The 25,205-nt window shown below is 43.5% G+C and overlaps 1 protein-coding gene across 7 annotated transcripts in view; it reads right to left on the bottom strand.

Moving 5' to 3' along the window:
- Nucleotides 1–25,205, bottom strand: part of LOC119170521 (polyamine-transporting ATPase 13A3) — a 1,084,416-nt gene that overhangs the window by 646,687 nt on the left and 412,524 nt on the right. For all 7 annotated transcript variants that reach the window (XR_012894535.1, XR_012894534.1, XM_075890967.1 and 4 more), the window contains one exon: nt 21,894–22,049. Coding sequence is in view for 5 of the 7 variants with exons in the window: in XM_075890967.1 (XP_075747082.1) it covers nt 21,894–22,049 (156 nt within the window). In the remaining 2 variants the exon portion in view is untranslated. The remainder of the gene's footprint in view (nt 1–21,893; nt 22,050–25,205) is intronic.

Below are 25,205 nucleotides of genomic sequence, written 5' to 3'. Positions count from 1 at the left end.
GGAGGCGGGTGAAAGGCGCATTGAGTAGAGTGCGTCCAGATGCTGGCAGGTGGTAATTGTGTCCAGAGCTCTTGTCGGGCTGTGCAGGACAAGAGCAAATAAGGCGACGGAGTTGATGCCTTTCAGTACATGACGAATACGATCAGCCTCGACATGTCACTTTGGGCGCGGCGGCAGAGGGCCAGAACGTCTTCAATATACAATGTGTACCATTCGTCCGGCCCCATGGATGTGGGTAGCAAGCTTCTGTTTTGATACTTCAGAGCGTCCTGTACATGTGCCGAATATTTGACGCAGCTGACGTGCATGCTGACCAATCAGGAAAGTCGCATTCGTGGTTATAGTACCTCGTTGAAGCAACCTCCTTGAAATGAAAGGGAACACAGCGCAGCTTGTGTGCCTCACCCCAGCAATTGCAAGCACTGATGTGGTCGTAACTGTCCAGCAATTCTTCTGCGTACACACCGCGAAGGCCAGAAAACACGGGAGAGTCTTGCTCCGAGGTACTCCTGGCGTGATGAGGCCCAGAAGGCAGAGCGCGTGCGACGAAGGCGGCAAGGGGTGGTGCTTCGTTTAGCGTCATCACTGTTGGCAAAAACAGCCATCGAACAGACCGGACCTCCAGAGGTGACCGGTAAAACACGAGGACGTTGGAATCTCAGTACGCTCCACCACTTGTGAGAAGACGTCAGGTACGAAAGAGCGACCGTTGTATTTTCAACTCAGGCGCACGAGCCAGCCCACGAACACGCTACGAAAGACTACGTTGATGATGATTACGATGATTTTTATGAGCAGGTAAATATGATGCACTGCAAAGTTAGCGCATACAATATATATATATATATATATATATATATATATATATATATATATATATATATATATATATATATATATATATATATATATATATATATATATGTGTGTGTGTGTGTGTGTGTGTGTGTGTGTGTGTGTGTGTGTGTGTGTGTGTGTGTGTGTGTGTGTGTGTGTGTGTAAACACAAGCGACTACACATACGTACGAAAGAGCAATACTTTTATGTTTTAAGTTTTAGCGCCATGGCATGGCCTCCGTCAGAGAATAAAGAGAAGACAAGCTTATGCTCCTTTTTCTTAAGGGTTGGTGAAATCACACAGTAGATCACAATGGTGATTAGGAAGTACGACCGCTGCCCCAAAACAACATTGTCAGTATAACTTGATTAGAATACTGAGGAACAATATCGCTGTCGAAAACTTTAGATATGAGCGCGTTGCTGACGTAGGGCAAATATTTAAAGCAATAAAGCACTTTTTCGGCCAAGCGAATATCATGCGCACATGTCTCGCACCCTGTAAGATACCATGGAACAGCAAACAAAAGTCAACTAGTACCTGAAGTGTCAAGTGCGAGGCAAAACTACTGCATGTACAAATATACTATATAGATGCACACAAAAAATAATAAAAAAATGAGAAAATAAACGACGACACGGGTTGGAGGGTATTTAGCGTATCCTTGTGATGGGCAATGCAACATTGAGAGAAAAGTACCGCGTCCGACGCTTTCGTTGATGCCTGAGTGCAAAGTATTGAACTTGTTATTTAAATAGGACTCGCGAACTTCTCGGTAATGATGTGTTTAAACCAAGATTGTAATATTGAGGACTGATATTTTCAAAAGAGCACCCTGGCATCTGGAGAGTTAAAGATTGGGAAGGTTAGGAGCATGGGCTCTGTGGTCGGTAAAATGCAACCTGAACAATGTTTCGGTATGCCCTATGTATTCCATGCGGCAAGTAGAGCACTAAAGCATGTAGATAACATTAGCGCTGTCGCAGGTGAAGTCTCCGTTGATTTTACAGGAAACGTGTGAGGCGGTGCTAGCTGTGGCATGGGTACTTAACATGTGCGGGCAACACTTGCAGCGGGGCTTATTGCAAGGGTGGCAACCACTGTAGTTGGACCGATTAGGTATTTCTAAAGATGATAATGTATCATGCGGGTAGTGTGATCTGCGGTAAACTACCCTCGATGGTTCCGTAAAAAACGTCTTTGAGCGATCACTTTTTGCAAGAAGTTGTGGGGCTTCTTCAGAATATTGTCCACATTAGGAACCGAAGCTGAGTGCGTAAGGATGAGGTCAACACTGTTAGGTGAAGAGTTTGCAGGTCGTTTGTCGTTTGTGAGCAACTCTTTAAGAACGATGCTGTCAGCATTCTTGAGGGGGTCGTCTATGATTCCCGTCGGGTATCCTTCCTCGCAAGTGCACCTCGCAGGTCTTTGTACTTGCGAGTGAATTCATTGTTATCGTAGCAGCTGCGTTTATATCGAAAGGCCTCACCATATGGAATACTGGTTGTGCATTGTTAATTATGACTACTATGGAAATGAAGATAGTGATGTCTATCGGTTGGTTTCCTTTATAGCTTGGTTGTCAATTTCCGATTGCACAGTGTCACATTGACGTCGAAAAATGTGACACTGCTGACTAAGTACGAGTGCGAGAACGATATGTTTGGGTGGGCAATACTATAATCGCCAATGAAAGACAAACGCTGAGATTCACCGTGATTAAAAAAATGTCTTCGATAAAGCGCTTGTAATAAAAAGGCTCCAAATTGCGGCTAGCAATAAAATCGCGTTTTAAAAGGCCAATAAAATTATTGGCGTAATTCAGGCCTATTCTTTTGCCCATGGATTTGCCGCTAACTTGAACGAAGTGTAGTCCATTGAACTCAATATTGTTTAGTTCAACATTTATTTAAGAAGCGTGATTAGTGTAGAGGAGTCAATGGTTTTGTCGAGGTCAGACTCGTTATACGCTTGTACAACAGCACGGATACCATCAGAACGGGGAATATTGCTGTACAAAGAACAAACATCAACTATCGCATAAAAGGACCCATCAGGAATGTCCAAATCACTTATATCATTTAAAAAGTGATTTGAGTCTTTATTATACGAGGGAAGTGAAACAGGAATGAAAGAAATGAGAGCATCAATGTAGCGTGACAAGTTTTCTGTAACCGTACCTGTACCAGACAGAATTGGCTTACCGGGATTGTTTTCTTTGTGACTTTTCGGTAGTGTATAGAACCTACCTGCCACCATCCTTAGTGCAATGAGCGTACGTAATGCATACTGAGCTTTTTTTTCCTTCACAAGGTTTGCAAAAACGTCACTGGCAATATGTTTGAATTTTGCTATTGGTTCGTCATTTAGACGTTTGTAGTATGTGGTGTCATCAAGTTGTCTCTGGGCTTCATTGATAAAGATGTTGGCATTCATTACGAAAACTGCATCACCTTTATGCGCTGGCCTAATTACTATATCATTGCGGTTTGCCAATGCTTTGATAGCCTGAGCCTGTTTAAAGTTGACATTATGTGTGTTTTGTACGCTTGAAGTACATCATCCTGTACAGCTCTTATGTATATATCGAGGCATTTCTCCCGTTGAATGGAGAGTGTCTAGTGTTTACCAGATGGTAACATGGAGCTGGTTTGTAAACATGGTTGGCGGTTGAAAAAGTGCTCGCGCAATCGCATGTTTCTTTCAAAGTTATGAAGATCGGCAATGAGCGTGAACTTATAGTAGCCACCAGCTGTGGACAAAAGTTTAACCCTAGCGACAGAACCTTAGATTCTTTAAAATTGAATTGATTACTGGATAAATTCACTATATGCGTAAGTTCTGTGTTATGCTTTTCAGGGCCAGCAACACTTGCATGCGATTTGGAATACAAATCAACGGGTATGTTATGCCGAACCATTTTCCTCCGCTTGAAACAGCTAATTTCGTTCAGCTTTTCCTGCCAGTGCAAATGAAGCTCGTTGTTTTCATCGATGCTGAGGACATGTGCGGCACGCAGATGTTTTTGCTCATTAGCCAGAAGCTTTGGAGGCGACACGTATTGCTTTGAAATGAACTTGCTCAATTCAATAGAAGCTCGTGCTAGCGTGTTGTTTCATTTAGCCAAATGTATACTCGACATTTCACAAACCGCAGGTTTCAAAGACAGGCATCAGCCATTAGGCGCACTTGAAGTAGCAACATACATTTTCATAGTAGATGCATGTAATTCACAGCGCGTACGCTTTTCAATCACTTCACAAATTTTTATGACACGAAGGCATGCATTTAGATAAGCAGTCTAACGAACTTGGTGGTTCCTAGTCAGTGTCATTTCACGGGTTAGATCATCACGGTGTCCTCGTAAATTGTTCTTCAACTGAGGCATCATGGCATCTCCGTTGATTGATGCGGGAGCTTATACACACGGCCCAGATTGTCGCGGTCAGGTATGTTCCGCCATCTTGTTCGGCAGTTTACGATCATCGCAGCACCACGCAGCTTCCGGGTCTGTGCGGTAGACGTTATTCTAGAGCCACTTGTAGTGGATGTGCGAAGTGACAACACACTTGGTTCACAGTCAGTGCATATAGACGACTCCATATTCTTGGGCTGTTGAAACACAATTGTCTAATATGGCATGCTAGCAGTGCGACACCCTCGAAACTTACATGCAGTCCGTCGGCTTCGAGAACATGGCTCGGAGGTAGCAAGTCAGGCTGGTGGTCCGAATAGGACAGAAGTCTAAATCTTCGGCAAGAACATGAAGAAGTTGGTTGAAGTGACGTACTTCCTTGTTGCAGTGACGAACCAAAGTTACGTTCAAGCTGCCTTGACGACGATTCGTGGATCTTGGTAAAATCACACTTGCGTATATCCGCTTTACACTTAGATGGGTGATGGTGATGAAGCCGAGCACGTCCCTGTCTCTATCGAAAGCAACACGTCCTAAGCACGGAGTCAAGTCATTTGTGCTCACATGAAGGATCAGGGTTACTGATGATTGTGGGACGAAATCCAACAGAGAATGAATGCCGTCATTAAGGCACCCCTTTGAGTAACGAATGCGGGCGTTTCATTGATAAGTAAATCAAAATACTGGTTAAGATACTTCGTTTGAGAATCACCCAATAAAACAGTGGATACAGTTCTCTTGGAGAATTTACACACGATGCTCTTCGTAGTGCCTTTTCCTGAACCCATAGTCGTGAATGTTCAGCAGGAAGTACAGCGGGTCTGGTACGTATCAAAAACACAAGCGGGTACCCGTAAGAAAGAGCAATAGCTTTATGTTTTTCGTTTCAGCTGCGGCACGGCCTTCGTTAGAGAATAAAGAGTGAACAAGCATATGTCCTTTTTAAATGGTTGGTGAAATCACACAATAGATCACAATGGTGATTAGGAAGTACGACGAAGTCCCGAAACAACGTTGTCGGTATAACTTGATACAAATACTGAGCAACAATATCGTTGTCGAAAACTGAAGACATGAGCGAGTAGCTGGCGTAGGGAAAATTTTTAAAGCAATAAAGCACTTTTTCAGCCAAGCGAATATCATGAGCACATGTGCCCACACTGTCGATACCAGAGGAACAGCAAACGAAAGCCAACTAGTAACTGATGTGTCAAGTGTAAGGCCAAACTACTGCATGCGCAAATATAATATATAGATGCGCACAGAAAATAATCAGACAAACGAGAAAAGAAACGTTGAAATGGGTTGGGGGCATTTAACGTATTCTTGTATTGGACAATGCAACATAGAGAGGAAAGTAACGCGTACGATGCTTTTGTTGATGCCTGAGTGCAAATTATTGAAGTTGTTAATAAGATAGAACACGCAAACTTCTCGGTGATGATGTGTTTTAAACCAAGATTGTAATATTGTGGCCTTGAGATTTTCAATATAGTGCCCTGTCATCTGGACTTGTTTCGACAGTGGAAGAATAGGAAGGTTAGGGTTAGAAGCATGAGCACTGTGGTTGTTAAAACGTAACCGGAATGATGTTTCGGTATGCCCTATGCATTGCATCCAGCAAGTTGAGCACTCAAGCATGTAGATAACATTAACGCTGTCACAAGTGAAATCTCCGTTGATCTTAAAAAAAAGGTATAGGCGATGCTAGTAGCGTTATGGGTATTTGACATGTGCGGGCAACCCTTGCATCAGGGCTTATTTCAAGGGTGGCAATTGCTGTAGTTGGACGGATTAGGTATGTTCGGTGATGGTATAGTTTCGTGCAGATTGCGTGATATGCGGTAAACTATCTTGAATGGTTCCGTAAAAATGTCTTTTAGGCGATCATTTTGTTGCAAGATGTTGTGGTGTTTTTTTAAGAATATCGGCTGCATTAGGAACCAAAGCTAGGTGCGTAAGGATGAGGATAACGCTGTTGCATGAAGCGTTTGCACATCGTTTGTTGTTTGTGAGCAAATCTTTACAATAGATGCGGTCAGCCTCCTGGAGGGCGTCATCTATGATTTCCGTCAGTTATCCTTGCCTCGTAAGTGCACCTCGTGGGTGTTCGTAGTTGCGAAAAATTTCAGTGTTATCGGAGCAGATGCGCTTATATCAAATGACATGACGATATGAAACACTGGTTATGCAGTGTTTCATATGACTACTATGGGAATGAAAATACTGGTGCCTATCACTTGGTTTCCTATATCGCTTGGTCGTCAATTTTCGATTGCATAGTGTCACTGTGACGTCAAAAAAGTTGACACTGGTGTCTGAATAAAACTGCGAGAACGATATCTTTTCATTGAAATTATTATAATCACCGAACAAAGAAAGAAGCTGGGATTTACATATTATATGAATATATGGGCATGCGCAAATATAGTATATGTGCGCATGCAGTAGTTAGGTCTCCCACTTGATACTTTAGTTACTAGTTGAATTTCGTTTACTGTTCCTCTGGTGTTCTTTTCCTCTACTGTGTGCATGACATGTGCTCATGTTATTCGCTTGGCCTAAAAAGTGCTTTATTGCTTTAGATATTATCCCTACGCCAGCTACGCGCTCATATATTAGGTTTTTGACAACAAGGTTGTTGCTCAGTATTCGTATCAAGTTATACTGACAAGGTTGTTTTGGGGCTGCGTCGCATTTCGTAATCACCATTCTGATCTATAGTGAGATTTCACCAACCTCTAAAAAAGGGCATATGCTTGTCTACTCTTTATTCTCTGACGAAGGCCGTACCACGGCTCAAACGTAAGACATAAAGGTATTGCTCATTTGTACGGGTACCCGCTTGTCTTTTTTATACGTACCAGACCCGCTGTACTTCCTGCTGAACATTCACGACTACGTGTTCTGGAGAAGACACTACGAAGAGCATCGTGTGTAAATTCTCCAAGAGAACTGTATGCACTTATTTTATTGGGCAATTGTCAAAGCAAGTGTCTTCACCAGTATTTTGCTCCACTCATCAATGAAACGCCCGCATTTGTCACTCAAAGTGGTGCCTTATTCAACGACATTATCGACATTATTTCGCTGTTCAAATTCGTCCCACAATCAACAGAAACCCCAATTCTTCATGTGGGCACAAATGACTTGACTTTGTGCTCTCGACATGTTGCTTTCAAAAGATACAGCGACGTTCTCGGCTTCATCGCCAGCACCCGTCCAAGTGTAAAGCGGATATACGCAAGCCTGATTTTATAAAGATCCACGAATCATCATCGAGGTAGCTTGAACCTACCCTTCGTTCATAATTGCAACAAAGAAGCAGGTCACTTCAACAGCCTTCTTCGAGTTTTTTGCCAAAGGTGTAGACTTGTGTCCCTTTTAGACCACCAGCCTTAATGGCTACCTCCGAGCCATGTTCTAGCAGTCGATGGACTGCATCCAAGTCTCGAAGGTGTCGCGCTGCTAGCATGCCATAACAGACAATTGTGTTTCAACAGCCTCAAAGATATGGGGTCTTCAATGTGGCCTGACTTTGCACCTAGTGTGTCGTAACCTCTCACATACACTACAAGCGGCTCAAGAAGACCGTCTACTGTACAGCCCCGGAGGATGCCTGGTGCTGCGACGATATCGCAAACGGCCAAACAAGATTGGAGAACTTACCTGACCGCCACACATCATCCTACCCACCACGACGTTCTGTGCCGCGGGGATCGGCTCCCACATCAATCAACAGAAATGCCACGATGCCTCAGTCGAGGTACCATTTACGAGGACACCGTGATAATCGGACCCAAGAAAGGAACTGACTAAGAACCGCCAGGTTCGAAATGAGTGCTAAGCTAATTTAAATGCGTACTTTAACTTCATAAAAATTCGTAAAGTTATTGAAAAGCGTACGCGCTGTGAATTGCATGCATCTACTATTAAAATATATTTTGCGTCTTCTACTGCGCCTAAAGGCTTATGTTTGTTCTTGAAGACTGCGGTTTCTGAAATTTCTAGAATACAATTGGCTAAATGAAGCAACACGCTAGAACGAGCTTCTACTGAATTGACCAAGATCAATTCAAAGCATTACGAGTCGTCAACAAAGATTCTGGGTAATAAGGAAAAACGTCTTCGTACCTCACATGTCCTAAGCAGTGATGAAAACCCCGAGCTTCATTTGCGCTGACAGAAAAATCTGAACGAACTCAACTGTTTCAAGCAGAGGAAAATGGTTCGGGATAACAAACCCGTTGCTTTGTATTCTAAATCGCATGGAAATATTGCTGGCCCTAAAAAGCATAACACAGAGCTTACGAATATATTGAATTTGTCCAGTCATGAAATCGGTTTTGAAGAATATAACGTTCTGTCGCTAGGGTTAAACTTTTGTTCCGACATTAGTGGCTACAATGAATTCTTGCTCGTTGCCAATCTTCATACCTTTGAAAAAAAACATGCGATTGCGATAGTACTTCATCAACCGCCAACCATGTGAACAAACCAGCTCCACATTACCATATGGTAAACACTGGACAATGCCCACTCAACGAGAGAAATGCCTCGATTTATACATAAGAACTGTACAGCATGATGTACTTCAAGCCTACGAAACGCACTTGCCCTTCCACCATAATGTCACCTTTAAAGAGGCTCAGGCTATCAAAGCATTGACTAGCCACAATGATACAGTGTTTAGGCCGGCAGATAAAGGTGGCGCAGTAGTCATAATGAATGCCGACAGGTATATAGATGAAGCCCAGAGACAACTTGATGACAACACATAATACGTGCGTCTAAATGAAGGCCCAAGAGCAAAATTGAAACGTATTGTCTGTGAAGTTGTTGCAAATCTTGTGAAGAAAACAAAATCGTTCAGTCTGCATTACGTACGCTGATTGCGCTAAGGGTGGTGGCAGTTAGGTTCTACAAACTACACAAAATTCACAAAGAAATCAATTACGGTAGGCCAATTGTGTGTGGTATAGGTACGGTGGCAAAAAACTTGTCATGCTACGTTGATACCCACATTTCTTTCATTCCGCTTTCACTTCCCTCGTATATTAAAGACACAAGTTCCTTTTAAATGATATCAATAATTTTGAACTTTACTGACGGATCCTTTTTGGCCATACTTGAAGTTTGTTCTTTGTACATCAATATCCGCTATTCTGATGATATCCGCGCTATTGTACAAGTGTTTAACGTGTCTGACATCGACAAAACGATTGACTTTTCTACACTAGCTATGGTTCTCAAATAATTCTCAAATTAAACAATTTCGAGTTCAACGGACAGCACGTCGTTTAAGTTAGCGGCACTTCCATGGGTTCAAGTATAGGCCCTAATTATGCAAATATTTTTATGAGCCATCTAGAACGCGATTTTCTTCTAGCCGCGATTTGAAGCCTTTTCATTACAAGTGTTTTATCGATGGCCTTTTTAATATGACATAATGGTGAATGTCAGTTTCTCTCTTTCATCGGCGCATATAATAATGCCCACCCAAACATATTGTTCTCGCTTTCGTACTCAGACACCTGTGTCAACTTTCTTGACGGCAAAGTGACACTGCGCAATAAAATTTTGACGACCAAGCTAAATAGGAAACCAACGGATAGATGCCAGTATCTTCATTTCCATAGTACCCATATGAAACACTGCAAAACCAGTATTCCATATAGTTGGTAATTCGATAAACGCATTCGCTCCAATAACATTGATTTCACTCGCAATTTCGAAGACCTGTGCATTGCACTTATGAAGCAAGGGTGCCCGACAGGAATCATAGACGACGCCGCCAAGAAGGCCGACAACGTCGATCGTAAGAGTTGCTCATAAACAACAAACCATCTGCAAATGCTTCACATAACATTCTTAACGTCATCTTTACACGCTTGGCTTTAGTTGCTATTGTGGCCAATATTCCGAAAAAACACCACAACATCTTCAAACAAAGTGATCGCTTCAAAAACATTTTTATGGAACAATCGAGGGTAGTTTACTGCAGATAACGCAATCTGCATGATTCATTACCATCATCGAAAATACCTAATCGGTCCAACTACAGAGGATGCCACCCTTGCAACAAGCCCAGTTGCAATGTTGCCCGCAAAAGTCAAGTACCCATGCCACAACTAGCACCGCCTCAAACTTTTCTTTAAAACTCAATGGAGACTTCACTGTCGACAGCGCTAGTGTTATCTACATGCTTGGGTGCTCCACTAGCCGCATGCAATACATAGGGCATACCGAAACATAATTCAGGTTGCGTTTTCACAACCACAGAGTTCATGCTTCTAACCTTCCTCATCTTCAACTGTCCAAATGCCAGGGCACTTTTTTGAAATTATCGAGGCCACAATATTACAATCTGGGTTTAAAATTCAACATGACCGAGAAGTTCGCCAGTCCTATTCTATTAACAAGTTCAATACTTTGCACTCAAGCATCAACGAAAGCATCCGACGCGTTACATTCCTCTCTATGTTGCTTTGTCCATCACAAGATTACTGTAAATGCCCTCCAACCAATGTCGTCATTTCTTCTCTCATTTGTTTGATTATTTTCTGTGTGCATCTATATATTATGGTTGTGCATGCATTAAATTGGCCTCACATTTGACACTTCAGTTACTAGTTGTCTTTCGTTTACTGTTTCTCTGGTATCCTACAGTGTGCGCGCATGTGCGCGCAGTGTGCGGGACGTGTCCCATGATATTCGCTTGGCTTATAAAGTGCTTTATTTGTTTAAATATTTTTTCTACGCAAGCTACGCGCTCACATCTTTAGTTTTCGACAGAGATATTGGTGCTCAGTATTCGTATCAAGTTAAACTGACAATGTTTTGGGACTGCGGTCATAGTTTCTAATCACCATTCTGATCTATTGTGCGAGTTCATCGGCCCTTAAAAAAAGGGACATATGCTTTTCTACTCTTTACTCTCGGTGCTCTCGGACGAACGCCGTGACACGGCTGAAACGTAAGACATAAAAGTATTGCTCTTTTGTACGTGTGCTCGCTTGTATATATATATCTATATATATATATATATATATATATATATATATATATATATATATATATATATATATATATATATATATATATATATATAATGGAAAGAAGTCTATACCTAAGGGCTCGTTTTTCCGTGTTTTAACACAATAATAATGAGATCTAACAGACAGGAATGCCAAGGGATGTACAGGGAAAGTTATTAGAACCAATAGAATGTAAATAAGAAGAAAGAAAGTGTATGAAAAAATAACCAGCCATGAGCAGGAATCGAACCAACGATCTTCGAATAACGCGTTCGAATAACACGGCGAGTTATTTTTCACCCACTTTTCTTTCTGCTTATATACATTACATTGGTGCTAATAACTTCCCCTATGCATTTGTTGGCATTTTTGTGTGTTAGATTTTGTGGTTATTGTGTGAAAACACGAAAAAACGAGCCCTTAGGTATACGCTTCTTACCCATATATACATATATATAATATATATATATATATATATATATATATATATATATATATATATATATATATATATATATATATATATATATCGTGGCGCCCATCCATTCAGCCCCCATACGACCAGTCGTCTTCTGGCTTGTCATGGCCTTCGTCGCGTGAGGAGTCATCACGGCAACCACAGCTTCGCCGAACAGACACCTGGCGCACTGCCGACAGGCGTCCACTCTGTTTCAACTGCGGAGGTGTAGGCCACATAGCCCGCTATTGCTGGCACCGCGCTGATCCGTCTCGTCCTCTCAGGCCACGGTTTGACATTCGACATGCCAACGAGTACGTATCCCGCCGTGGAGATGTCGGTTCTCAAGGACCTCCGGTACCTCGACACCCATTCGACGGCCGCCGTAACAATGATGACGAGGCTACAACTGATTACGAGCCGGTCTTCCGACATCGACCACGCTCTCCTTCTCCTGCCCAGTCACCTTCGTTGCAGCGCCGCACTTTTGCCGACACCAGAGGAGCGAGGTCACCCAGCCCACACCGGGGAAACTGAAGGCGGCGACCTCAGGGGGTAAGGTTGCAGGCTGTCAAGACGAAGAAAAAAAGCCCCCATTACTCCCACCTCAGGACGCTGTAAAGCTGACAAGACGTAATACCGACGAAACCATGACCCCGGGCCTTACCGTTCTTGTGGATGGACAGCAAGTCAAAACTTTAGTCGACACCGGGGCTGACTTCTCTATTATCAGTGATGACCTTGCCGTACGCCTCAAGAAAGTAAAGACAGCATGGACGGGACCTCACTTAAGGACGGCAGGCGGCCAATTACTGATGCCTGTCGGAATGTGCACAGCAAGGCTCGACATCGGTGGCTCTACTTTCGTGACGACGTTCGTCGTTCTCACTTCATGCTGTAAAGACCTGATTATCGGAATGGATTTCTTGAGAGAACATGGCGCCGTGATCAACATCCCTAACAGTGTCATTACATTTCGCAACAACAGCCCTACTTTAGTCGATTGTTCAGAGCTGAGACATACGTCTTGTTCAGGGCCTTTGCGTCTGACGGATGACGATGTGGTCGTCCCGCCACGATCGTGTACGCTTGTTTCGGTGGCAGGGGATGAGCCGTTTGACGGCGACGGCATTGCTGACCAAATGCGCTCACTGATATTTAGCCACGGTATTTCAGTTGCTCGAGGTCTTGTCACTGTCACTGCTGGACGCACAAACTTGCTGCTCGCTAACTTCAGCACTGAGCGCCGTCATCTCCCGAAGGGTACAGCCGTCGCTTACTTTGACACTACTGCAGAAATCCAAGGCAGTTTATCGGCCCTAGACGAAGCACCTCAAGAAGAATCACTACCTAATCTTGACGTTGGTACTACGTTGTCAAGGGACGAACGAACTAGACTTCTTGAGCTGCTAGCTGAATTCCAGGACTGCTTTTCATCGACATCACGGGTCGGTGGAACGCCGCTAACAAAGCATCGAATAATTACCCACGACGAAGCAAGGCCTATACACCAGAATCCTTATCGTGTGGCTCCAAAGGAACGCGAAGTGATACAGCAACAAGTCGCTAAAATGCTTGAAGATGATGTGATTCAGCCATCACAGAGCCCGTGGGCATCGCCTGTAGTATTAGTTAAGAAAAAGGACGGTACCCTGCGTTTTTGCGTGGATTACAGGAAGCTGAATCAAGTGACTAAAAAAGATGTGTATCCGCTTCCCCGTATTGATGACTCCCTCGATAGGCTTCGGAACGCTCGCTACTTTTCTTCAATGGACCTCAGAAGTGGATATTGGCAGATCGAGGTAGACCCAAGAGATCGGGAAAAAACCGCTTTTGTGACGCCGGATGGTTTATATGAATTTAAAGTTGTACCCTTTGGTCTGTGCTCAGCGCCCGCTACTTTTCAAAGGCTCATGGACACTGAACTTTCAGGGTTAAAATGGAAGACCTGTTTAGTTTATCTAGACGATGTCATAGTGTTTTCTCCAACTTTCGAAGAGCATCTCAAGAGGCTAGAAGTTGTTTTACGAGCCATACGCTCCGCAGGCCTCACATTGAAACCAGAGAAATGCCACTTTTGTTTTGAAGAACTGCTGTTTCTTGGTCATGTCGTCAGCTGTACCGGCGTTCGGTCTGATCCCAAAAAACTTGCGGCTGTGGCACAGTTCCCAGTACCGTCCGATAAGAAAGCTGTCAGGCGCTTTCTGGGCCTATGCGCCTACTATCGCCGGTTCATCGCCGACTTTGCACGGATTGCGTCACCGTTAACTCGCCTCACTAGAGACGACGCCACCTTTGAGTGGAATCACGAACAGCAAGCAGCGTTTAATGACCTCCGCCAACGTCTTCAAACATCCCCAGTGCTTGCTCACTTCGACGAACAAGCGCCAACAATGCTTCACACTGGCGCAAGCAATGTAGGCCTCGGAGCTGTGCTTGTGCAGTGGCAAGAAGACACGGAACGAGTGATCGCCTACGCAAGCAGGACGCTAACACGCGCTGAGGCCAATTATTCAACAACTGAGAAAGAATGCCTCGCCGTGGTCTGGGCAGTTAGGAAATTTCGCCCGTACTAGTATGGCCGCCCTTTCAAAGTTATAAGTGACCATCATTCCCTCTGTTGGTTGACTAATTTAAGAGATCCAACCGGCCGATTAGCACACTGGAGTCTGAAGTTACAAGAGTTTGATATGACGGTCATACACAAGTCTGGGAAGCGCCATACGGACGCCGACTGCCTGTCTCGATCACCAGTACAGTCAGCTTCTTTTTCTGACGACGACGATATGGCCTTCCTTGGTGTTCTCTACGCGTCCACGATTGCCCAACAACAACGAAGTGACCCTGAATTGCTTGATTTGATTAATTACGTGGACGGACGTTCTTCGAGGGCACCTAGAGTCTTTGCAAGGATATTATCGTCGTTTTTCTTACGCAATGGCGTCCTCTACAAGAGAAACTTTTCGTCCATCGGAGCTCCCTATTTGCTTGTTATTCCTGCACCTCTTCGAACTGAAGTGCTCCAAGCATGTCACAATGAGCCGACGTCTGGCCATTTAGGCTACACTCGCACATTGGCAAGAGTACAGCAGGGATACTACTGGCCACGACTCACAACAGCCGTCAAGCACCACGTTCCCACTTGCATCGATTGCCAGCGCCGCAAGTCACCTCCGAAGAAACCCGCCGGTCAGCTGCAACCAGTACAGGTTCCACGTACACCGTTTGAACAGATAGGAATGGATATTTTGGGACCCCTTCCTACTTCTACTGCAGGGAATCGCTGGGTTATAGTCGCAACAGACTACCTAACCAGGTATGCCGAAACAAAAGCTATTCAAAAGAGCACCGCAGTGGAAGTGGCGAGATTTTTCATAAAAAATATTGTGCTACGCCACGGTGCTCCGACTATCGTGATCACGGACCGCGGAACAGCATTTACGGCAGCTATTTTAGACCACGTCCTGATGCTTAGTGGAACGACTCACCGTAAGACCACTGCGTACCACCCGCAAACAAATGGACTAACGGAGCGCCTCAATAAGACGATTGAAGACATGCTGTCGATGTACGTGGACATCCAACATAAGAACGGGGACGAGATTTTACCCTATATCACGTTCGCATACAATACGGCTAAACAAGAGACGACTCGCATGACTCCTTTCAGCTTGGTTCACGGACGGGAGGTACGGACTATGCTGGATGCGATGTTGCCACATGAATGGGACGCTACCGACACAGGCGCTGACGTGTTCACTGAACGCGCGGAAGAAGCTAGACAGCTCGCCCGCTTACGGATCCACCAGCGACAAGACTGCGATGCAGGCCGCTACAATGCTCGCCATAGAACTGTAACGTACAAAATCGGTGACAGAGTGTGGGTCTGGACACCCGTACGAAAACGGGGACTGTCTGAGAAGCTGCTAAGGCGATATTTCGGGCCATACCGAGTATCGCGCCAGCTAAGTGACGTCACCTACGAGGTTGTCTCCGACAGTCCCCAATGCCCGAGGCGTCGCCAGCACCAGCCTGAACTTGTTCATGTAGTGCGTATGAAGCCGTACGTGAGTGACTGACTGCACGTTAAAAAAAATACTGTGCGTCTGCATCAGCATCGGGGCGATGATCTTATAAGAAGGGGCAAGTGACACGTGTTTATATGAAAAAGAACGATGATAATAATGTTTTGTAGATTCCAGCTAGTGGGTCAGGTGGTTTTTCGGGACGACAACGAAGCAGGCATCTTGCTGTACAGCTAATCCTGAATACGCTCTTTTCGCTGCCGTAAGCTGCTGTCATTTTTTGTTCGCGTTGCACTGCGACAATATATATATTTATATATATATATAGACAGGGTTCCTGTCGAAACGTCGGCACAATAAACAGTTGTTATGTGAAAGCGCATCTACTTTCATATTTATAACCTTGCGGCAACCGAAGTTATCCTTCTGCATATATATATATATATATATATATATATATATATATATATATATATATATGTGTGTGTGTGTGTGTGTGTGTGTGTGTGTTTTCTGACTGACTCGTACGTGTACACTGTCCTTTCTTGTTTTTTTTGTTGTTTTTTCTTCCTTTTTTCACATGCACATACAAAGTGTTTATGTTCGCCTACCACTTGAAGACCACTGAAGGGAAACGGACGAAGATGAAAGGTAAAGAACCGACCGACCAATTAAGGGGAAACCCTTTCCTTACCCACGCCGTCACGAACCCCTCCCGCCACCGCGGCGACAATCGTGGGTGGCCCGACACAGGTCGAGAACTAACCAGCATGGGACCGCATGTGGACGTACACGAACATTTGGTTTCGTTCTCAGTTTTGACAGTGTTTTTTTTTCTCTTTTTACTTTTTTTCATTTCTTTCTTTTCGTCTTTTTTCTTTCCTTTTTTTCTTTCTTTCTTCCTTTTTTTCAGTTCTCTCTCACTCTCGCAAACATCTTTCAAGGCGAGAGGGAGGCGGCAGCAACGAAGTTAGGAAGTTCATGTTAGTATACCTAATCCCCTGACGAAGGGAGGATCCCTCCCGAAACTGTTGGGAAATAAATATATTTATCCTTCTTGACAACGCTCCTGTTGTGCCATATCCTATACCTATATATATATATTTATATATATATATATATATATATATATATATATATATATATATATATATATATATATAATGAGATCTAACAGACAGTAATGCCAAGGAATGTACCGGGAAAGTTATTAGAACCAATGGAATGTAAATAGGAAGGAAGAAAAGTGGATGAAAAAATAACCACCCGTGAGCAGGAATCGAACCTACGACCTTCGAATAACGCGTTCGATGCCCTAACTACTGAGCTACCACAGCGGCCTTCCTTCCATCCACTTTTTTGTGTTTATATGTGAATTTAGAAGTAGGAGTGACAGTCAGCGCCATCTATAAGCCAAGCGACGAGTGTGAACCACTCTTTTATGCGCATGTTTGGCGTCACGTAGCGCGTGAACTTATTACGAGCGGGCAACTGATTAATGGTCCCTCGTATACAAATTAATGACACCGTCTGCCAGTACAAGACCCTAGTTAAATGAAAATAGGCATACACTTCTTTCCCTTATATATATATATATATATATATATATATATATATATATATATAGCCCCGCCACGGTGGTCTAGTGGCTAAGGTACTCGGCTGCTGACCCGCAGGTCGCGGCATCTAGTCCCGGCTGTGGCGGCTGCATTTCCGATGGAGGCGGAAATGTTGTAGGCACGTGTACTCAGATTTGGGTCCACATTAAAGAACCCCAGGTGGTCAAAATTTCCGGAGCCCTCCACTACGGCGTCTCTCATAATCAAAGAGTGGTTTTGGGACGTTAAACCCCACAAATCAATGAATCATATATATATATATATATATATATATATATATATATATATATATATATATATATATATATATATATATATATATATATATATCTGTTTGTGCGTGTGTGTGTTTGTGTGTGTGTGCGTGAGGAACCAAACACTAGTGATATTCAGCGCTCATGTACTTCATTTTAAGCCTTCAGTTCTTTACTGTTTCTCCTTTCCTTCAGCATTTACCTGCTTGCGCTTCAAAACTTTTGCGGCGGCTGCACTTCCGATGGAGGCGAAAATGTTTTATACCTGTGGGCTCAGATTTCGGTGCACCTTAAATAACCCCAGGGGGTCGACATTTACGGATTCCTCCACTATGGTGTCTATTGTAGTCGTATGGTGGTTTCCGGACGTTAAACCTCACATATCAAATCAATCAATAAGCGCTTCTAACTATTCAGTTTTGAAATGTCACCATGAGAGACCGCATTTTGGACACCTAAAATGAGCAGGCGAAACGCTGTTTTAGGTTCCTAAATCCTAAATATAGGCCCAATAAACTGACATATTTCAAGGTTTCAATGAAATACATGTGTCATCTGTGTCTATAACAGGAGAACAAACAATATTGCGTTAGTTTACGTTGGTTGAAAGACTTAATCGTTAAGCGTAGCCATGCATTTTTTCCCCGCAAGGTTCGCAGAATACGGACTCTGTATTTATCTTTCACCATGGTGAGTGAAGTGTCTACCAAAGAATAAACATGCTTCTGATTCTATCTCTTTTCGGCACGTCTGAGAAGGGTTACACAGTTGTATATAGCCATTGCAGTATCGGCCAGGAGAACCTTTTTGACTCGTATTACCTTGGTCTAGCCGCACATGCTCAACCTGTCTGTGAACACTATAAATACCTTTACGCAGGTTTGGAGACTTACAAAGAGGGTTCAGCTTAAATTGAGGACGACGCAGCGAGCAATGGAAAGAAGAATGGTAGGTGTAACCTTAAGAGACAAGAAGAGAGCAGAGCGGACTAGGGAACAAACGGGGGATAAGGATATCATAGCTGAAATCAAGAAGAAGAAATGGACATGGGCAGGGCATGTAGCGCGTAGACAGGATAACCGCTGGTAGTTAAGGGTAACTGACTGGATTCCCAGAGAAGGGAAGCAGGTTAGGGGGAGACAGAAGATTAGGTGGGCCGATGAGATTAAGAAGTTTGCGGGTATAAATTGGCAGCAGCAAGCACAGGACCAGGTTAACTGGCGGAACATAGGAGAGGCCTTTGTCCTGCAGTGGACGTAGTCAGGCTGATGATGATGACGCAGGTTTGAGAATTTCGAGAAGCAAAGATGAATGCATGCACTGTGCCCTCGGACTCTCATCTGCCAAGATTTGCGGTGCTACGCGTGTCATAAAGAGGTGAAATGTCTTACTTGACACGGCTTGACCTTCACCTCACGGGCGTGCACCCCAACAAGGTGGAGGTGATGGTATGGTCCTACACTACGATAACTATTCGATACGACGTGTGTAATTTGTGCAATCTGTTGCCTGAACAAAAGTATGAAGGTTGACAGAAACAATAAAACACACAGATGGAATCTATGCGCTGTGCTTTTTCGTATCGAGCGAAATGCGAGACTAAGCTGCCTTCATCTAATTTGCATTGCCGTTCTCCCCAATCTCACATCGTGCTGTTAGCAGCATTCTCAACGCGTAGCGTGTTTTTGGTGCATCGTCTCTTAGAAGCTTCCAGTGGTGCGATTCCGTCTATCGTGGTAAGGATACGTGATCCATGCCTGCCTCTCCAACCATGCACACATAAGGGGATTCGTCTAACACAAGCAGGCAGTACAATACAGAGAACGTCGAAACTAAAGAACACCGCTCACGTGCATGGCCTGGCATAGACATGTCATGCGAATGTAACCTTACGCGCGCATGACCTGCCGATGCGGTCGCGTCTGTGATCCTCCCAGCTCAGAGTTGCTCCGATACCAAATAGGACAGGGAAGAAATTCGGCTTGTTAAGTGTACATTCGGCTGTTAAGTCTTAATACGGCTTGTTAAGTCTACATGTTAAGAAATTCGGCTTGTAGCGAGAGATGAAGACGGGACGGTGGCCAACGCGGTCGTGTCGTTCTCTCGCCACTTCATTATCAAAGGCGATTGCCGAAGCGGAGTGGCGACAGCTGCCACGTCTGAACCGCCCTGCCTGGTGCTCGTTCTCTACCGCTCGTGCCTCGAGCTGTCGCGTGAGCTGCACGAGAGGCGCAGCGCGGTGGCTCGAAAAATGACGATGATGATCAATGGCAATGATGATGACGCTACAGGCTTGATAAGTGACAAAGGTTTCAAGCTCCCCACCTTACATGATGCTTTCACAGCCCGTATTGAATCAATAAAAATTGATAGTGATACAGAGCTTTTCGGTGGGCACGCAACAACTTCCCTTTCTTAGTAACAATTTTCATGTGACCTAGTGAAGCGCCATTTAAGAAGTAAAGGACAAATTAATTAAAAGCACATGGAGATCGTTATTTTATCTACACATTATTTTTCTGTGACGACGCTCCACAGTTTTGCATTCTTTCTTCATCGTCCTGCAGCTGCACAGAAGCAACTCCTGTTCCCTGCACAAGGGAGCACACGCCGGAGAGATACCGAGCAGACAACGCGACGCGGATGAATACATGTGCAGAAGCTAGCTTACCTTCCTATTGGCTGAAAGGCCTTGTAGTCTTGACAGTGCTGAAAGTAACTTATGAGATGGAGTATAAGCTGCACCGCACAGTGTTCCGAGTGCTCAATTTTGCGGGGTAACATAAGTACCAGACTCCAGCGGTACTGGGAAGCAATATTTGAGATTAAGTAACGTTTCTATAAGCACCAATTTTGAAAACAGGCATTCTTGACCTTACAGGAATTTAGGCACCAATGTCCAAAATAGGCCTAGTAGGCCCTATAAAACATAATAAAAGCTCTTCTTATTCTCTAATTTATGCTCATAGTTGAAAATGGCACAATAGCACCGCAAAAAACAAAATAGGCATTTGCCTTTAATGCGGTCTGTGGCTATCAGCATAATCTCCGCCGTCTAAACAATCATTTACTGCTATTTGCCCGCAGTAGTTTTTACATAACAGCGTTGTATTTGCTGAGGTAATGAAATTCTTTGGAAAGTAAACATTTTCTGTTGGCATTGAATGTATTATTCATATATACGAATACTGTTATACCAAGGCTTTAAATGGTTAAAGTTAATATTCTGATGGGTAAACCTGACAAATCTTCACTGGTCGCCGCAAAACAATGTACTGCTCTTCATGCAATAACGATTTTCCCCCTGGTACTCTCAGATAAATCCTGGGCTCTTCGTAGTTTATGAAACGACGATGTCATACATGCCTTATTAAGGCGGTACAAACCTGCTACCTATCGCCCCTTGGCCTAGGAACAGCTACGCCGGGCCATATGGTCGTACGAAGAATGAGACTATTTCACGAACAAGGTGGTAAAACACGCACCGCGAGACTTACGAACAGTTGGCGTTAAAGAAAGTACAGGAAAAGCGCACGGAATGTCCTTTGTGTGCTTTGTAACGTTGCTATTACAAATGAAAAGTCACTTGTACCTTCAGTGGACGGAAACTTAGTTTCAGTGATATTGCAAAGAAAGACTTTACAGAATTTTGAATTGATATTTTCGTAGCTTGTGTTGGCGGTAACTACGCTTGTTACGCGGTAAGAACAAATGTCAGGTGGCTAGAGGCGACAATGAAAAATTTTGAGTGGTTGCAAGGCTGCCATGACATTGTTTTTCCTACGATGATTGAATGTTTTTGCATAAGTATGGGATAACGACTCGAGCTTATGGTTCAATGTCACTTGAACATTACCAACATGTGCTAAAACATGTCATGCTTAGAAAACTCCGTGCAGCACAGGTGGTCTACATGATCATCGTAACTTTTTCGCGTAGAGCCTGCGAGACTAGGATTGCAAATGCACACCTCTTATTTGCTTTTAGTATGACAAGCGTAAGAAATAGTGCTGATTAGGCGAGAGTTCAGCGCTTAGAACAAAGTATTTACCTATAGTCGTGCGCTATTCGCACATGCACATGCAGCCAGAGCGGGTCAGAGTTGATAAAAGGGAAGTAGAAAGTGCTCGCTTGGAAAAGCAGCTCGTCGGTTCACGCTCGCACGAAGCCTAGGCGCTTATCGTTATGTCGCGTTCGAATGATCTTTTTCACAGCCCAAACATAACAATACTAAGAGAAATTTCTTACCTGTCCGCACCACAAGAGCGGTGACCCGGTTGTTGCCGTAGTAGCGCGTCTGCAGCACCTGCGTTCCCCTGAATAGCACGTGACGTCGATGGTGCTCGGCGGAGAATTCTTCATAACTTGGCAGCAAGGGCGTCTTCACCACAGGCACGCTCTCGCCTGCGGCATTGTTGCACAGAGAGCAACGCGAAATGTTTGCACCTAATGCTTCCCATCCCGTATTTTCATAAAGCTCATCGATTCCAAGTTACGCTGACTATGGAACACAGGAACTAAATCACAGTGAATACTTTACAGCGGTGGCAAACTTATTAATTTTATGATTGAAAGCTGCGAAAACTTGCGATACGTATAGAGGGTTGCAAGCACGCAAGTCTTCGCACATTGAGTAAGCCAGGAAAATGACCCCCAGTCCATTTATCACAGGCACAGAAGTGCCATAAACAAAAATATACGGACGAATAGGAATTAGTTTTTCCTGGTGCAATATTTAGAGCTTAAGGGCCGACCAAGGATGTTTAAACATTTTTTCTTAAACCTACTTGGTAGAAACGCTCAGAAGGCATCTCGCTCATCCTTCGAGACACTCATAATTGTAACTAGTTTCACGTGCCAAAGCCCTTATAAGATTATTATGTATTTTGTAGAGGGAAGTCTAAGAGATAAGTTTGATCACCTATAATTACGAACACCTTTCGAATTATTTAATTAGACGATTACTATAAGTACATGGGTGTTTCTCGTACATCACCTCCAGCAGAATATGGCTGCCGTCGCGAAGAATCGAGCCCACGCCCTCGAGCATCACAAAGATGCGATAAACTCTCACGCTTGTAACGTGAGTGTATGCGAGTCACACGTAAGCGTAATACCGGCGATACATAAAATTGCGAGGCCTGGATGGAACACGCTGCACAGGCGAAGCGAAAACTGGGGGCCGTTCTGGAGCACGTTGTAACCATCTATGGACGATTGCTAATAATTGTCATATATTTTTCTCTTAAGTACCGTGTCATCTGCTGCTGACATTACCCAGTTATCTGTCAACATTGGGCTACAGGCACTAAAATCGTGCTGCATCGTCTTACGGGTGTCTTACAATACACCGTTACATGTAGCGTCGTGTGACCTCTCGTTCTGGGTGCGTCTGTTCCTATAGCACAGCTTAAACCCAAAGTGGGCTGCAGTTGTATAACATATAAGAGGGAGGGGACAGGACCATAATATGTGCAGTGATTAAGACGCAAGGCTAAAAGTGAGAATTTTAACTATAAAAGTCAATAGTATAAAGCGACGCTTTATGAAATATTTTGAAAAAACAACATGCACATTAACGCGTGACAGTATTAAAGCGATTGCTCATAAAGTCATTCAGACTGTGCTGTTTTGTAATATTTCGAAACTGTAATGTATTTATTTTTTTTCTTTATGTATGTAGCACCTATAGCAGTATTATTTACCTTCGACATGTCATTTTTATGTACTCCTTTTGATATTGAATACGGCACATGTACACGTGCATGTCTGAAGATGTTTGCTATAAATGGGGCCCGAATCATTGTTAACTGGGAACTTATTTTCCACTTTTTACTTCGGGTCTTCCTCTATTTATTATAAAAAATGAATGGGAATTGAATATATCATGCTACGTGAAAACTTAGTCTGAAAACTGTTGCAGTCCATGTTGTCGGTAACAAAAAGTGAATTGTTGAAGAAGATATTGCACTGCCAACCAAAGGATGGTACAACAGTTAAAGATGCGAGCAGATGTACAGACATCTTGGGTGATTAAGAAGTTCACCGTGCAGTCCCGGTAATCTGTAGTACAAACACTCAGAAAGCGACCGCCTTGCAAGTTTTTTGCGGTACAGCAATGTTTCGGGCCTCAGGGATGACTTTAACGCTCTGAAGGATTATCACCACCATTACTGCGGGATAAGAATTTGGACGCCTGGTTAGGTGTTGATAGAGTGTGCTTCAAGTGCTCTCGAAATAGCTCAAACACAATAAAACTCATACTCCGAATAAGAGTTTCACACGCCAGTTTTTGCGTGGCTGATGGACACAAGGAAAGAGAATGTCTGGTATAACCAAGTGATTTTTGCAACATCGCCAACTAAATTTGTGATGTGGTAAAACTATGCCAAGTTGTTGCTAGTTAGGACACTTAAATCAATCAATCAGTCAACAAACAAATCAATGAAAATTAGTTGCGCCCGTGCCAAAAAAAGATAGAAACAGCGAATAAAAGTTGTCTCTGCCCACATTTACAAGGGTCACGGCAGCACAGCGACAGTATCATTTTTATATATTAAAAAAATTGATCAGAAGAAGCAGTTGCACCATTCTAAAAACTGTGCATAATTTGGAAACAAAGGCTTCAACTTGAGAACAGCAACACGAGCAAAAATTATAATAAACAAGTTCTCGATATAAGGGAAACGATTATATGCATATTAGTAACCAATTGCGTTTACGAATTTCAAGCGTTACATGCCTGGTGAACTACAAAACAGATCAAACTGAGATAGTGTGAAATTATTGAGAAAGGAAGGAAAGGTATGGCACAAGTGTTGCATTAAAGAGTTTAAACAGGCAGCTGGTACAATTCATGTCTCCCCTTATCGGGTTGCGTAATTTTTTTTCTTTTACAGGCAAGCAATCTTTCTAATCATTCTACCTTAAGGTTAAGTAGCGCACTTTTTAGCATGAACAACAGCGACAAGAAAGACACGATGCTCGCTAAAGTAGCGAGTGTCATGTCGTTCTCGTCTCTGTTACCTATGTAAAAAAATGCGCTACTTAACCTTACAGCATGACAATCAGTCACCAACTATCCCAGCTCTATACCATATTGAACTTCCATCTCTGTTAAGCACTCTAAATTCAGTTTATTTTAGGTGTAAAACTAGCACTTAGTCTATAGCGACACAGCTGATGAATGGTGATAATGTGAGCATCAATAAACGAGTCAGAAGTTGCTGATGATGACGTAATGACGTTTTGTGGCGCAAGGGCCAAGGCTGGCCAAAGAACGCCATGTCAATTAATGTTGGGATGTCGATGGATCATGAGAAATAATGTGTTAAAAATATCGCGGCTGTAGAATGACCTTAAAGAGATATATACAACAAATGGAAGTTCGGTGCGTGTACTAGGGTGGGCGATGAGCTACATTTCTAAAATAGAATAAAGGTAGGTAACAAAAGGTTGAAAATTGCAATGGTGTTTTGTGAAAAGGGCACTAATGCCTCATCAGGGCCCTTGCTTGACCTCAAGAGCTTGGAGACATGTGCCTCTTAAATATACTGCAGC

The sequence above is a fragment of the Rhipicephalus microplus genome, chromosome 3, assembly GCF_043290135.1.
Source record: "Rhipicephalus microplus isolate Deutch F79 chromosome 3, USDA_Rmic, whole genome shotgun sequence".
Lineage (NCBI taxonomy): Eukaryota > Metazoa > Arthropoda > Arachnida > Ixodida > Ixodidae > Rhipicephalus > Rhipicephalus microplus.
Note: the sequence above shows the minus strand (reverse complement) of the source record. Positions and strands in the feature narration are given on the sequence as shown.